The sequence below is a fragment of the Ciconia boyciana genome, chromosome 10, assembly GCF_034638445.1.
Source record: "Ciconia boyciana chromosome 10, ASM3463844v1, whole genome shotgun sequence".
NCBI classification, from domain to species: domain Eukaryota; kingdom Metazoa; phylum Chordata; class Aves; order Ciconiiformes; family Ciconiidae; genus Ciconia; species Ciconia boyciana.
This window is the reverse complement of record NC_132943.1, coordinates 28,384,863-28,401,706: the sequence shown is the minus strand read 5'-3', so window position 1 is coordinate 28,401,706 and position 16,844 is coordinate 28,384,863. Positions and strand designations below refer to the sequence as shown.

At 36.1% G+C, this 16,844-nt stretch overlaps 1 protein-coding gene across 7 annotated transcripts in view; it reads left to right on the top strand.

The window, feature by feature from the left end:
* The window catches only part of PDE1A (phosphodiesterase 1A), a 233,792-nt gene that overhangs the window by 158,027 nt on the left and 58,921 nt on the right, over positions 1-16,844 (top strand). For all 7 annotated transcript variants that reach the window (XM_072874737.1, XM_072874738.1, XM_072874735.1 and 4 more), the window contains one exon: positions 15,073-15,186. In XM_072874737.1, the coding sequence (XP_072730838.1) occupies positions 15,073-15,186 (114 nt within the window). The remainder of the gene's footprint in view (positions 1-15,072; positions 15,187-16,844) is intronic.

Below are 16,844 nucleotides of genomic sequence, written 5' to 3'. Positions count from 1 at the left end.
GTAAAATATATTAACACGTATCCAACAGTAGAATATTAGCAGTATTTTAAGATAGATGCTTCTCTATGCAAAGTTAGAATCACATTTATCAGACAGCAAATTTCAAAGATATTGAAGATTAATAGAAAAATGATACAAAATACTTATAGTCCTTTATTCTCCGAACAATTATGCCATGGATCATATCTTTTCCTTTCGGGTGCACGTATACCTGCTTTTTCATAACTGTTAGCTGTTCCCGCATGTCTCACTTTAATTTCATGTTATTGAGCCTTGGGCAAGTTTCTTCATAAAAATACAAAAACATTTTTGCTAGTTTAGTTACTGTATTAAATGTCAGTGTCTCTACTCTGGCTTGTTCACATTTCATTCATATTCCTTGGCTGACTATGGTAGAGGAGGGCTTTAACCTGACTTTCTTGCGTACTCTCAGTTAATCAATCAGGCATTTCAACACAGGTTTCCTAAAAAGGAAGCAAATCCATCTTTTAAGAACTGTTGCATTTGCCTTAAATGTTAAAAAGCTAGATTTAGATCTCTTCATTGCTTAGTTTGATGCCCCAGCCTCATGGTGAGTACACCTCTTCTACTTCAATGTGTATTTAATTTATTTATATATGGGAATACCTCTAACAACTTTGGCACTACAAAGTTTTTAATAAGCTGGAGCAAAGTTTCCAGCTATGTATTTGCCTTCTATTTGAGTGTTTTGCAAGTGTTTTGCAATCCTTTTGCTTTTCCTTTTTTTTTTTTTTTGAGGTGTATCCTTACTATGGAAAGAAATGTGGTTGTTTTTTTTTCTCTCTTTCTTTGTGTGTATATCTCTGCACGAAATGGAAATCTCTGGCCAATGTTAACACTGAAATCTCTCACACATCTTTCACAATTACATCCTTGAATCCTTGAATCAACTTAAAAATTGCTTAGAGTCCACAAGTTCCTTTAATGTTCCTTACAATTGAATTTCTAGTCATCAATGATCATAAAATACGGTATTAAGAAAACCCCAAACCCCACGGAAATAATGAGCTGAAATAGATATAAAATGGCTTAGAAGACTCACTTCCTAGTATGGTCAAATATAGTGTTATTGAACATTGCATAGCAGATAGCCAACCAGGGTCCTGACCCTGGTATTCAAGCCATATAAGCACATAGACAGTCTTTAGCAGTGACTGTCATTTGCTGACCTAGGAAAGGGTGGTGGCTTCCCAAAAAGGTGATAGCCATCTGGTTCACTGTCATTTTCACATTATCTTTCCAGGGTGAAATTGCACTCTAACGTGACTATTCTCAGTCTGTAATGGCAATAAAATCTTAGAGACTTTTCATCCCAATGATCACAATCAAACAGGCTGTAATCACTCTCATTAACCCTGAGCTCTTATTTTTGAGGTTTGCTTGATCAAGGCACACATGCAAAAACACATTCACCAGAACTGAACTGTTAATTAGCATTGCACTTAGTTTTCCTTTCACCATTATCCATTCAAGAATGTCCTGCATTGCATACTCAAGGCATTATGGAGATATGTGCAGGTGAAAGCAATGTATTGATAGGAGACTACTGAACAAGGCGCTTTCTCGTTTGTGTTAATTTTATGAATTTTTACTCCTGTATACTTTGCTCTAGTATTTCTCTGTCATCTTTATTCAGGTAAGCACTCCCTCACGATCAACGCCTGGACTGATTGCTACTGTATTAAAGCTGGCTTGTTTTTCTTGGGCAAACTACTGTCTTACTTCTCTGAGAAATGCTATGTTAGATTTAAGTGAGTAATTTGATTACAAAACTGAGGATTACAATAAAAAATATGCTGCAATAGGAGAATCTGAAAAGCAATGGAAAACAAAACAATGTGTTGTTTGAGAATATGACAGGCAAATCACAGTGTGTAGTTGCACTTTCTAACAAACTGTTTTACTGCCTGTTTTGATTTTTTACACACACAAGCTTTTCCTGAATCCTTCGTAAGTGTGCAAACAAACATTATCTTATAACATTGAATCAAGAAGTTTACTAGTTTTCTATTTTGAAATTAAAATGTAGCCAAGTTCTTACTTGAAAGGAATGTCAAGGCTTTGCAGAGAGACTGAAGGATAGTGATTCATTCAGTAGAGCTATGAAAAATTAAGCACAATTTAGCAATTATGTTAGTCATGACCATAAGGGAGCTGAACTTCTCAGGTTAGATTTTACGTCCCTAGAGGAGTACATTTAGGGATGTTGTACTGTCATCGCCTTGAAGAATTCAGATTTTAATTTCTCAGTCCTAGAGAGGCACAGACATTAAGAACAGAATTTTATGTTATTAAAAGCTGGTTTTGAAATTTTCTTATAAACCACTGCTTGCTTAGAAGCCCAGTAATTTTCCAGCTGAAAGCTCTTTCTGGTGTAGTATTTGTGTAGATAACAAACAGAACATTTCTAAGCAATTTCACAAGTAATTCAATATAGCTGGATGAATATAGTTATGTGGTTCATTTTGAAATCAGTGTAGGACTTTTTTTAGAAAGTAATGGAGCAGTGCATCATTTAAGATGGTCATTGTGTTGGACAGAAAGTCTGAGAATTATTTTTAGTGGTTTTTTGCCATAAGAGCACAAGAGGTGCTTTATAAGGCACAGTCCATGTACTTTGCCTTAGGAAAGGATGCTGGATCCGATGCTGTAGTTAGCAGGGCCAGTTGTACAATGGTGTAGCTCCTTAGAACTGAGTGATAATTAAAGAACATTCTCTCTAAAATAAAGAAGCAAAAGCATCTCTTCATAACATATTCTGAAAAATTCTGCTGTAATCCATTTGGGCTGAGAGATATCTTTTGTGTTATGTTTTCTTTCACCTGGAGATACAGAGGTGTTAAGTAAAATGTTATCTGCTGCAAAATTCATGATGAAGGAGTATAATTTCCATGTTATTCTGATCATGAATACTCTCTGAATATTGTCATGATCGGTTTGAGCACTAGGTTCTGAATTTTCAAGCTAGTCTGCTTATAATATGTGTGAAGTGTAGATAAACAGGCAAATTACATTCAGCTACATATATGATGATGAACAAAATATTAAAATAATATCTTGGAGGTGAATTACAGTCTATGTTTGCTAAATTTTCTCAATTTAAACAAGACAAGACACAAGTAACACTTTTGGTGATAGATTCTGGACTACACCTTCTAAGGGATGCTCCACTTCAAACCTGGAACATCAACAAATTGGAAGCTATGAAAATATTGCCACTTTTTAGTGAATAGGCTGATAATCAGGTTGGTTTAGTAGCATGTTTTCAAATCAGGCAAGACAATGTGAACAGCAGTTGGGGTTAGTATGTCTTATTGAGACAGATGAGTTAAAGCACTTTGTGGGATGTGTAAAAAGAAAGACCCAAACTCATCAAAGTCCTGAGTGCAGTAGAGAAAAACCTAGACAATTCTGTGCTATGGATAGTGGCCTGTCCTATCATGGTGTTCTCTAGATTAGAGCAAGGCTGCAGTTTGGTACTTTCTGTATAATGCTTTCACAGTCTATTCATCTGTTTTTATTAAATGTGGAAGGAGTAGGGGACACTCTTACGAGTAGCATGAATTAAGGCAAAGGGAACACCAGGAACTAGGGAATGGCCTCTAATCCAGTTTACCTTCCCAGACTACAAAGCCTGAACCCTGTACATTGAGGTGCCAGGCACTTCACAGGATGAGGAAAATGGCAGCAGTATACCAGGCATTGACTACAAATGATTTTTTATTTGGTTTGCTCTAAGTCCTGTCACAACTGTTTCCAGAACCAAAAGCAATATGCATATAGCCCATATATACTATATGCTAGATAATGGGTTTAACCCAATATTGTTCAAGAATAACTTTTTTTGAAATATTCTTCCTGATGAGCTCTGGGGACTTGTTTCTGTTTAGTTCTACTCATCCTGAAGTATTCAAAGATGGAGCTATTCAAGGACAGATAGTGAATTTCAGTTTCTTTCCTGACCTTAATTCAAATTTAGTTTCTCATGTAGACAAATCCTAGATCAAGGTCACATGTGTAAATAAGAATGGTCATGTTACATTTCATCCTGTTTATGATCATTCTTAAAGAATATAGGGGAAAAGTTCACCCGCTTGATTCTTTCCTCTTTTAAACATTTATACAGCTCTCAAGTGTGGTTAAGCTTTTCTAATGTTCTACTTCTCATTACCAAGACCTACTTTGAAGTACTTTGATTTGGCAATTCTTCAGCAGAACATTTATTTTTAACAATTCCAAATGCCAGAAGTTAGTTTCGCACATAACATAGAGTGCTGGATTCTAGTATCTCCTAATTTTTTCTTTTTTCTTCATTTTAATTGCAGTATTGCAATTTTAAATAAAAGCCCTATTCATATTTTTACATTGTCATATACATTACGTGTACTATATCCTTTCTTCAGAACCACTGAGATGGTAATGATTTTACAGCAAAATTGTACTGTAATTACTACAGCTGTTATGCTAAAGCATTTATGTCTTGATCTGTCTTTTGAATGAAAAATTCTTTTAGTGAAAATAGATTTGATGAAGCCGTTAATTATTCAGTAAAAAAGACATCTGAATTAAGGTGGTGGTATTTTTTCTACAACATTTTAGGCAGACTAAGGTAACTCTTAAATTATTTTAATATTTTATTTAATAGTCTGTAATAGGGCATAATGCAAATATTTGTATTTTTTACATTTCACAATTTTATCCCAACTAGTAGAGATCTGTACTTTGTTCCTCAGAACCCAAGATACACTTTAAAAACAGAATTCAAGATAAATTGGCTCTGTCATCCCATCTGGAAGGTGTGATTATGTATTAAAAGTATAACTTTTATATTCTGGTACTTCAAGTGTTTAAGTTTAATTATAAGTAGGAAAGTAGGACTTCTTAACCAAATGACAAGTTAGAGCTTGGATTGAAGTAGGATTATGTTGGTTGTTATGTTGGTTGTTATGTTGACCTGTTAGGCCAGCTGAACCAACTACCCTGATTCATCTGATAGCGTAACTGCACATACACATGACCCCTAATCTTGTTCTGTGGAAAGAATTCAAGTAGAAATCCCCCTACTGTAAAATATCTTGAAGGTAAATCAGATTGTTTTGGCAGTATCAGGCTGAAGACATATTGTTACACATGCACTTGTGCTGTCAGATATGGGGGGCAATAATTTCTAGAAAAAATGGGATGGAATGGGGCACAGAGAGATAGCTGGAGCACTACGTCTGACCATATTCTTAGACTGAATATGAGGGACTGCTATTTCAAAAAACTTTTATTCTGTGATATATTTTTATAGAGGTCCTCCTGTAACCTCTGCTGACTTAATATAACATCAGTGATAATTTGTATGTGTGTTGAGCGAAATGGAATGGAAGATGGCATACTAAGCAACCAAACGGTACTGTAGTTCATGCTCTACCCATGGAAGTCAACAGGGCAGAAATAAATATAAAAATCATTTGTAAATAAGCGCAGAGGATCCAGATTACTTACCAGGACCCAGATTCTACAGCTTGATGTCTCAAAAAATCTGTAGCTATTAATGAAACAAATGTAAAAGTTGCCAGAATTGTTAGCTCTAAAGGTTTGGCCACATTTATATATGTTGACCTGTGGTATGCAGTAAGGAGATTCTGTCCTGGTTCTAATTTCTATCTTGGGGAAATCAAAATGTTAATTATATACAGAATATCTAGTATTTAATGTAGTTTGATTCCACAGAGAAATCACAGAACAAAGTGTAGTTATTTTAATGTTAACGAAGGACATTTCCTGGGTTGTTTGCTCATATGTGACTTTATCAAGTAGAGGAAAGGATACTCGTGGTAAGCGTCATAGATGAAGATTCTTTGATCACTGGGCAATGACGTTATTTTTAGTACCGAACACTTACCAATCTTCTGTCCTTAACAATTGCAGAAATTACACCAAAAAGGCTTTCAAAAGCCTTCACAATGACAGCAACGCATTTTCTTAGTAGTAGTCTAGAAGATATTTTCAGTACAAAGTTACCAGTTCTGGTTAATGCAGTCTTAAATGAAAGAACATCAGTTGACTTTTTATACAACAGCTTGTTCTTAATGTTTCTAAAAGGACTTTCTACTTCTTTGCATGCTGTTTTCAAAGGACAAGTATCAACATTCTTCAACCCAGATTTTCTGGTCCCAAGGAATGAAGGAGATATTCAGCATGTTGATTCAGGATGGGTATACCACGGACTTCAGGGTGAATGAGAGGAAAGGCGGAATAAAAGAGTGATGAGAGATCCATTTCCAAACCGTTATCATTCTGTGCTAATTGATAAGTTGATAAGATACCACTGCATGGGAAGATATTATCTCATCTATAAGTTGCAAGAGTAACTAAAGCAAAACGTAGTTTCTAGCAGTACTAGGCAGCAGAGGGAACACGAGAGGGAGAAGACAAACATTTTCAGACCACTAAATTTTATCTAGTTGCTGACAAGAGAGACTCCATTTGCTGGGTTGTGTGATGAGATCAAATACTTAGTCCATCACGATCATATTAAAACAGTCTGGATCATGTGAAGGGGAGAGGGATTGTGGCATAGTATTGTCATCTGGAGAAATGCCATCTAGCAGGAACTCTTTTAAAACAGCAAACATCTCCCATGATCTGTGACCATCCCTGGGGCAGAAGTAGGTCATGATCTTTCTTACAAGTGTGGGAGATGCAGTTGTGATGATTGGGAGCTGTGAGGTTAGGCTAAGAGAGTTCCTCTGAAGCACAGACAGTGAGATATGCCAGGCCTGTGCTCCTTTGATAATATCCAGTGGTACAGAGGTTTGGATACAAGTTTCTTGCTGGAATGTAGAGCCAACACTCAAATGTGAGTGTGAGGTGATCTGTTTAGAAATATTGTTCTTCTGCCGTGGAATATTTTTTAAAAAATAATGGAGGGGACTGCTTTGGAAGATTTAGAGGCTTAACTTCTGCCTTTTAGCAGCTGCTTCGATCACTGTGCTCAAAGCTGCTGTCTGCAGGAAAAATGAAGCTTTTTAAACAGCTATGGGGAATAAGGGCTATGTGCCTTTTCTGCGTGTTTATCGCATTAGCTCCAGCAAGTAAGACGTACTGAAAGTCTTCTGTCATCTTCAAGCGTGATTTTTGGCAGGTGATGAGTTTACGTTTGATTTCCTAGCTTGTTGTTGATAGTGATTTAGTTAGATTATGATGAAGACTTTGAGACATACAGACTGTTCAAGTATTTGGCAACTTCAAGATGAAATAGCTTTAGCTAGCACTCTATATAATGTATATACAATTCAGGGGAACCTTACAGATCAAATGCCAATCTTCAGACAAAAATAAACATTCAGCAAAAGCCATTAGAAGGATAATTTGCAATTTACAAATCCGTCCTGTAGATTGTGCATTATTTGTCTTTGATTTCATGGATTGATTGTGAAATGGGAATATCAGATAATGGAAATGGACGTTGAGGCAATAGAAACAGTCATAGAGTTTAGGGTAAGGAAAGACTAGTTGGTTACTTGTTGGATCTAATAGAAGACAGGTAAAACACCTGAATAGGTGTTTTAGTACATAGTACATAGTAAGTAATTTGAAGCTTGAGGATTTTTTCATTAAGATTCAACCTGGAAAGCAATTGAACAGAGGAACCAAATTAGCATTGATGATGGTTCATTAGCAGAAGCGAGAGAAAAGTTTGAAAGACACTTAAAGCTTGGCTGAAATAGGTTTCATTCTGTATCTTGGGTGTGCACAAAGGAAGGTGAGAGAAATTCATGTATGTGAGAATTTGTGCTGATGACATACATTGATTCTAATGGTGAAAGTTACTTTTGGGGAAGGATGAATAACCAGGGGAGACAAGAGAGACAGCAGGAAGAGCATCAGCAACAGGATCCCAGATGAGCCTCCTCTGGGGCGTCTCTCCAGAGCAGCAGGTGGTGATGATGGAGATGATGGTGAGAGGTTACGTAGCTGCAAATAACAGACCTTTAGTGTTACTGAGGTTAAGACACTAAGGCTTCTCAGGCACTTGCAATTTGTTTGATCAGGTTTGTTGAGAATTATGCAAAAATTCAAGAATGCTTTAGAGAGCTTGGATCAGTTTATGGTTTCAGGTGGAAACTGTGTAAGAATCCGTGGCTTTCTGTGATTTCAGCTAGGTGCTAAAGAAAACTTAGGAATTTTGACTAAATTTTGATTAAGCTTTTAAACACACTTGAACCTGTTACTAAATGAGACCCAAAGGATAATATTTATACGGTATTAGAGTGCTAAATAATATGAAAATTTATAGGATGAGTAAGGTAAAATGAATTGAAGCCTAATGGAGAATGCCTGCCTGAAGGAAAACCACTTCATCTTGCATAAACATGATCAATACCTAAACAGCCAAGGCAATTTATCACCATGAAAATGCAGAGTTTTATCATTAAGGAAGTGTACATTTCCGTGTGTGTTATATAGCTGCAGAACTATTTTAATTCTTCAATATGGGACTGAAGTTTTGGTATATCAAAATGTTGGCTGAATTACCAGCATATTCAATATTTATTTTCTAATGACTGAATCATAATTACAGATCAGTGTGTACCACTCATAGTGCTTAAAATAATCATGAAATGAATGTGATTCGTGAAACCCTTAGCAACCGCAAGGCTTCCTGTGCATATGCTCAGACACAGAGGTGACTGAGAAATAATTTCATAAAACACATTTGCAGCACTGAAAATGTGATATATCTTTCTTGCATTTCACAGTATCAGAATTTACTGAGAGGCAGCACCTCTCAATAATATATAATAATAGAAGAAATATTAGGTAACTGCATTTAAAACTGCATTTTTTTATCATTTCAGGGAAGTGAAACACACGTCAAGGTCTGACTCAAGAGCTGTCGGTTCTAATCCTTGCTCTCCATTGACATGCTGGTCTTGCCTTGACTGGCAGAATGTCCCCGTATCGGCATGTTTTTCCCTACCATAATGTAAAAAACCTTGAAGTAAAGGTTAGCCATTTTGAAGCCGTGTTAGTTGGCCACTTCGTAACTGCACATAGGAGCAAGGGAACAGGAGTGGCTACCCAAAGGGATCACTCCTGAATCTTTACTACCGTATTCTGGATATTTCTCCAGCATCTCTCATCCATTTATATGATCAGGCCTAGTCTTTTATAGCCATGTATTACAAATATTACAACTGTATCTGGGATTTTCCTTTTTCATAGTCAGTATTTATCTTCCATCTTACAGAAAACACAAAAAAGGAATTATATCTTTTGTCATAATAAAAGATTCCTAGTAATCCGTATATTATAACTTTTTACTTGAAAAAGTGAGAGCATGGACTTTGTGCATGGTTGATTGTTATTATTACAATTTGTTTTTTATTTCTGATCTACGTTATTTTAAAGTATTTGTTGGGGGGACTGGTGTATTTAGATAAAGATTTCTTTTACACATGCATGTTCTTAACAGAAAAGTGTAAAATTCAAATGATACCAGTTCACGTTAAAAATAATTGGAATTTGGGCAATTTATGTAGGGAATTTTAGAATTCAAGTGAAATAGTGATATGTTTTATTTGTTGTGACTTTTCCAAGATGAAGTTTTGCTATTCCCATTTTGGAATTCTCCTAATTCAAATATTTTCCTGAATCTCAAATGTGTAGGTATGTAAAACAACTTGGATTCTGGGATAGGGCTGTTTTAAATGGATGAGCTGAACTTCTCATTGTTAATGATTTGGAATTCCTGGATATTGGCCCTTTTTCAGAGTGTTCATGTTTGAGTGAGGATGTAACTTCTGCCTTTGAAAGCTGAGGAACTACTGGGTGACCAATGCTTTCTACAGGTTGTGAAGATTATTCAACTGATTATTACAAGAATCACTGCAGGTAGCAAAACTGGTTTCCAGTTTTAATTCTAAATAGTTTTAGAGGCAAATTTCCCACTTCTGCAAAGTTTTTAAAGACTAGTGGTGTTTAAACTGTGACTAACCATTTTGTCAAAATATGGTTACTCTCCTCCTCCTTACTTTTAATTTCACATTACATATCAGCCCATTTTTAGTTTGTAACGTTCATTTAGAGTGTCAAAATCACTTGTATAATAAAGATTACAATTATCCACTTAGTTTTCTTACTCAAATAGTCCAAGCAAAACATGAAACAATTGTTTACAGAAAATAATCATTTGTTCTGTCCTTAAACTTTTTAACACATTGTCAGTATTTGCTCATAATCTTTTCAGGGAATTAATACATTTGGCACACAGCTAGGCTTTTCTCAACTAGTTCATGGGAACATAATGATTTACAACTTGTAATTGGAGTTGATTTAACCAACACAGATAATTTTTAAACTGGCATTGTGATTATTGAATATTAATATGAATAATTATTTCTCTGTAATTAGCATTAGCATGTGTTTATTATTTTCAAAGAATTATCCATGTATTTGTTGCCCATCCTTCATCAGTGACTTCCATTAATTTCAAAATATAATAGGACACAGGGTTAGTTTACAGTTTACTTTTTACAGTTTATTTCACTTCCCCTTTAATAGGATCTGTGGCAAAAGCCAGCTTTTTTTGTACAAAGTTTCCAAAACAGTTTTAAGTGAAGTCCAGATGTGTAAGTTAGAAAGCTGTTTCTTCGTGATGCTCGATGGTGGGGCTCAATCAGATGGCAGATAAAGGCAGTCTTTGGGAAAGCAGACACAGAGTCTTTTTCTCAGCTTCAGAAGTTAACTTCAGGCTGAATTTTCCTCTTCTGCTTCTTGAAGACTGTTAAGCTGAACCTTTAACTCTCATTTATTCTCCGTGATCCCTGGTAATTTTCCCTTGGAAAAGGAAGAGGCAGTCTTTAAAATCTGAAATTGAAATTGTCCAACTCGTCTGCCTCTCTACTTTACAATCTCCCTTCTTAAGTAATCCCACCGCTGGCACCTTTCTTTGTTATCTTTTAAATCTGTGTTTGGGGCAATTATTCAGTATTTCCAAGCATATTTCTCTTGTTGAACTTTGCTTGATTACACAGAAGAAAACATTTTCTCATGATGATATTGCAAAAAGTTTTTTTTAACCACTGATTCCTTATCTTCCTTTTTTTCCCTGTAGTTACTGAAACTGTCATAGGAAGCCTGCTGAAATAACCTAAAGTCTGTCCTCAGTTAATTTGGTACAACCCCTGAAAGTTACAGTAGATTTATCAAAAATGTAATTAAAATATGGGGTAAGTAGAGAATTTTAACGAGGAAAGAGGGAACAGCTGAGTCATGATTTTGATATTGTTAATCAAGAACATACTGCTTCGGCTCCTAGTAAAATCCTCATTTTCTCCTGGTTTGCCTGTGTTGCTGGGTGAGCCTCAAGGCTTATTGCTCGCAGTTGGGCATAGGTATCAGCTGTACGGGGAGGTGAGGGAAACACTGGTCCTGGTAACCTCACAGACAGCACTGTTAAAATAGGTAGGAGCAGAGCGCATTTGAATTGTCCATAAAAGCATTTAATACCACAGTGCTGTTCATGGTGTTTACCCAATATGACAGAAGATGGTTCTCCACCCACTCCTTTTATTAATTGCAGATGTCTCTTTCTCCCTTACAAACTGGGGCTGCTAGTTTTAAAATGCAGCTTTTGGTTGTCCTGAGAGAAATAATCCATTTCTTTTTCTCTATAAATCTCTTTCCGTCATGTTGTGTCATATTAACTCTGCATAAAATTTTCTTTGCATCTTAAAACAGTTCAAACAGTCCATTTTTCTATTTCACAAAATAGCCCTTCTGTTTTTTTCCTGTTGCTGTCTATTATTTCTTAGTAGCACAGTTCACAGGCAGGGTAATACAACGAGCTCCAATTTTAAGTAGCATTTCAGGTTTTCTAACAGTTTTTCTCAGGTTTGTTTTCAATTTATCACACTTAAAAGAAAAAAAACCAAATAAATAAAAATACTGCCCAATGCAGCTGGAGTAATAATTCTTTTTTGTTACTTTTCCTTGTCCTTTTTACAATTTTCTTTGTCTTGTGGAATGCTGGGCTATGAGTATTTTAACACTTGTTGGTTTGTCTCATAAATTGACATACTTGTTCTTTACTAAATTGTTAGTCTCATTACTGAAATGTCAGCTCTTAAACTCTGTGGCTATTTCGCTTTAATGCGTAATATGTTGAGTATATACAGACCATTCATATGCTGTTATAACCTACTTAATTTTGCTGTGTTGGAAGTCCATTTTTCTAACTTTTGGGGTAGACCTCATGATTATCACCTGACAAGTGTCTGATCAGCAACACTATGGAGGGATTTTATTGCTGTGTCCAGCTTCCTAGTGGGAAATTGTACCGTAGATACAGCCAGATTTTTCTTGGAAGTGCACAGCAGAGGTTGGGGGCCACTGGGCACAAGTTGCCACAAAGGACATTCCAATTAGATATTGGGGAAAATAATCCACTGTGAGGCTGGTTAAACGTTGAAACTGGTTGCCCAGAGAGTTCATGAAATCTCCATGCATTCAAAACTCAAGTGGGAATGCCCCTGAGAAATTTGATCTAACTTTGAAGTTATGCTTGACTTTGAGGTTGGCCCTACTTTGAGCAAGAGCTTGGATCAGGTGGAGGTCCCTTCCAACCAAAATTATCCCATGGTTCTATGATAGATGTGCACTGGGTCAGCTGCAGACGCCCTTGAGGACATGTCCACAAAGTGTGGATGTATGAGATGACAAGGTCACTGGTCATAACTGAACTATACAGATTTTGTCCTTTTGTGAGTCTGTAACCTCTTCAAAATCACTTTAACTTTGCCTGAGCAGCTTTTCCAAATTGCCCAGTCTGTTATTGTGTTCTGCATTCCTCCTAGAATATGAACTATAACTACAGGGCAAGTTACATCAGTTGACTGCCACCTATGCAGCAAGATATTGCAAGGTCATTGTGGCTTAAAGGCTCCCCTGGGGACTCCTTTCCTCCTGCAAGCATAAAAATGATGTCTGCCACATATCTGTCATCTGGTCTATGCCCTGAGAAAACGTAGAACCACTGGAAATCATAGGATTGAAGCCATTTTGAGCTAATACTGTTCTACCACAACCTGCCGCCCCGCTGTGAAATGTTGCATTTTAAAATTCATTTAGGCTTCTACTTTGGAAAGTGCAATTTGGAGACATGCTCAGTCAAACACGGAGGGAACAGTGCAAGTGGTAGAACCGCCCTATGGATATTTGCAAGTATTGGCGATGATGCTGGCAGACTCACCTGGACATTTTGGTGTTGGTGCTCAGGAGGGGTTGTGTGTGTGTTTGTGTGCATTACTGAGGAGCAGACATCCCAGGAGAGTTAGTGAGTGCGTTGGGTGCTGCAAGGTGAGTGTCTATAAATTAGCTTCTTCAGTCTATAGGTACCTCTGAAGTGGAAGGAGGTATGTACTGGAACTGCATCCCCATGCATAAGGTTATTTCTGTGTAGGAGATGCTCTCCCACAGTATTTCATCCACCCACTTCACTTCTCTGAGAAAATTTTTTAACACTAAATTTTCCATTCCATTGATATGCAATGCACTGTGTAAAATACCAAGTAAATATGGTTGCTAAGAGCCTTGTTTGTATTATGTTCTATGCTAATTTGAATTGAATTAAGACTTTGGAGAACTGAGGAGGCTGGTCTTAAAACTCCTTTTGCTAAAATTATCCTTGCAGGTTTGGACATAATTATACTTAGGCCAAATACATATAAAAAACCATGAAAGTGGTTTTATGACGGAACAGTACTTTCAAGTTTATGAGATTTGTTTTGAATATCACTGCATTTTTTAAATTAATACATTTTAATTAGGTCCAATCAAATATTGTGTATATGCCCAATAAAAATAATATATAGTATATATAACATATTATTCTATAACATATCATACGTTTTTATATATGCTGTTTCATGCCATAAACATGTTTTTTTTTCTGAAAGTAAAGTCATCTTAATGCTGACTCAATTTCAATCCACTTTTTAACTGAATGCTTGTTTCACGCGTTTTTTTCACATTTCATACACATAAAAAAGATTATTTCATGAAAGTTATGTTAAAATAATTATGCATCTTTAGTTACAGAAATCTTTATCTTACATGATACTAAACTGTAGATTATTTCAATTCGGAGATATAGCACAGAAGGAAGGAAAATACCCGTACTTCTTTAAGCATCTATTTAGTCACAGCTCTACACAGTTACTGATAAGGTTTTCATTTCACTCCAGTGCTGTGACTACTCTGTATGGTTAAGTTGAGCAGTGTCAGAAGTGTTCTCATCAGAGAGTTTAGGAAAAATCTGGTATTCAAGGAGTTTGTCTGTATAAGTGTATTGCTACAGAGGCATGAGTTGATGCATTACAAAATCCCCTTTGGGCGTATCCGTGTTTGTAATGTAAAAGAATGTTCTCAAAACTAAAAGTAAAAGCACATTGGGAAAATATTTGGATTTTTCTAATGCCATATTCACCACCTTTCGTCTGGTATAATGATGAATTTTCTGTAAACTCTGAAACAACGGAGCTCTACATTAGCTCATACTAATAAGAAATACAAATTCTGCAGCAAAAACATACTGGAGGCCTAAATAAAAATTAAAGACACTTAAATGAAGCAAAATCAGTATATAGTGGATATTAAAAAATTACAATCAGCCTTCTAAGCACAGAAAAATTATAGTAAGACAACTTGCAAAGTTTTGTTTATTATTTAAACAAAATTAGAGACTCAGGCATAATAGTCATGTCATAAATTAATATAAAATCACTCTGATGGTAGTTACTGAGTCCTCTCTGACTTACTGGAATGTTTATGCCTTTTCTTAATATATCTTACAAATTCAGCAAGCCGTAAAAACGTACAACTGGTCATTGTTATGTGCGTTCTAAAACCAGATTTTTTTAAAAAAAGACAAGATGGTCTTGTGATGGTCTCTTGCCTCCGCATTGGCTATTGTGTTGGTTCCAATATTTCAAACAGAAAATGCAGTCACTAAAATTTGATATAAGCAACACACTGATATTTTTATTTTCTTTTTCACAGATTAAGATGCTTGGTAAAGCAGCTGGAGAAGGGTGACATTAATGTGGTGGATTTAAAAAAGAATATTGAATATGCAGCATCTGTGCTGGAGGCAGTTTATATTGATGAAACCAGGTAAGTCTGAGGGGAAAGAAAAAGGGAAAGGACGTTGGGAATCACATTTGAGAAATGTGGTCTTTGCATGCAATTGTTACTGACATGAGCTGAAGGTCTCTGCACATCAGAAGAATTGTATGTGGCTCTTAGGTCTTTTAGTGACAAGGTTAAAGCAAGTAAGATTCCAAAGGTCACATGTAACTGTCATCTGGAGAGTTTGCCTAGTTCTCATCTCCCTCACTTGTCAAATGTCCACAGTATAAAGTCATAAGAATTTTCTGAAGGATGGATTTTCTTTCCCCCACAGGCCACATACCGATAATCATGCTGAGGACTGTATCACTGAAAAAAATGAGCTGTTTTGGAATGAAATGCTCACGGAGATGAGTCAGAATATTATAATCTGGCCTGTAAATACATAAATTCATGAAAAGCTGTGATTTATTTTATAATATTTGATGCTTTGTTTATGATTATTGTTACTGGCAGCATTACTGGCAATCATCTTTAATGTGGGTTGACTCCAATTAAATTAGAAGTTCTAATTTTCAAGAAGTATTTGGCTTCTTGAAAGAATTTTAAGATATGTACTATATTGAAGTTAACTAGCTAACTTACAGTTTTTATGTCAGTGTGCTGATCTCTTTAAGTTTTTTTCTAAGCAGAATTGTCTTGTAAGGATGTCTGCCAAAACTTCTTCAGTCCTGCTGGAGCATGCAGTGTATGTCTTGGTTCCATACTACATTTAAGAAGTCTGCCATCGTACCCGTTATTTCATGGACCCAACTCCCTCTCTCTCTCCCCCTCCCCTCCCCGCCACCTCGCAAATCTGCATATTTGATATGGTGCTTAAAGTACTGCTTTAACTTTTTCCTGTTTCTTTTCCTTTGATGTGTGTGATTCACACACCAAACCTTGCCAGTCAGGAATTTGGAGCATCTACTATTGGGCAATAGAAAGCCTACCCATTTGAAAACAGAAGAATGAAAACAATAGCAAATAAAGCTGGTATCAGTGGTCCATTTTTCAGAGATTATATTACAGACTAGGTTGGCAGGATCCTTTGTACTGGTGTCCTGCTCTTAGAGTGCCTGCATGTCCAATTCTCTAAAAAGATGACCTGAGCATCCTCTCAGCCACAATAAAGTTCTTAGGGACACTTTCAAAAGCATTGCTAGTGATCCCAAGTTAAATGCACAACTTGAAAAGCATTAAGGATCTCAGTGGTTTCAAAAGCACTCATGTGTCATGAAGATGTTGACAGATTCAATTAAATTAAGCTTAACTGAGCAGACTTGGGCAAACCATCTTGTGTGACTTCCAAGGGACTTGGGCTTTGTGAGAAAACTGAATGAATTTAAATTAAATATTTTAAAATACTGGTAGTTACTATACCATGGTGGATATTGTTATATCAGTTTTGCTGTCTGACTTAAGTTAATCAAGCTTCTTTTACATTGAATCAAGGGTTGATTTGTGGATTTACATTAGTTTGTAGTCATATTTGTAGTTAAATTGATACAGGTCCTTAGGGAGACAGATAAAAGAAATGATCAAAAAACTTCTCTTTGGGCTCATATTACGACAATAGAGGCATAGGATTTCATTTTTCAGCAATTGTTCTAAACGTAAATCTTGTTGGCACATCTCACGTGCTCAGGAAGCTTTGGAAGATC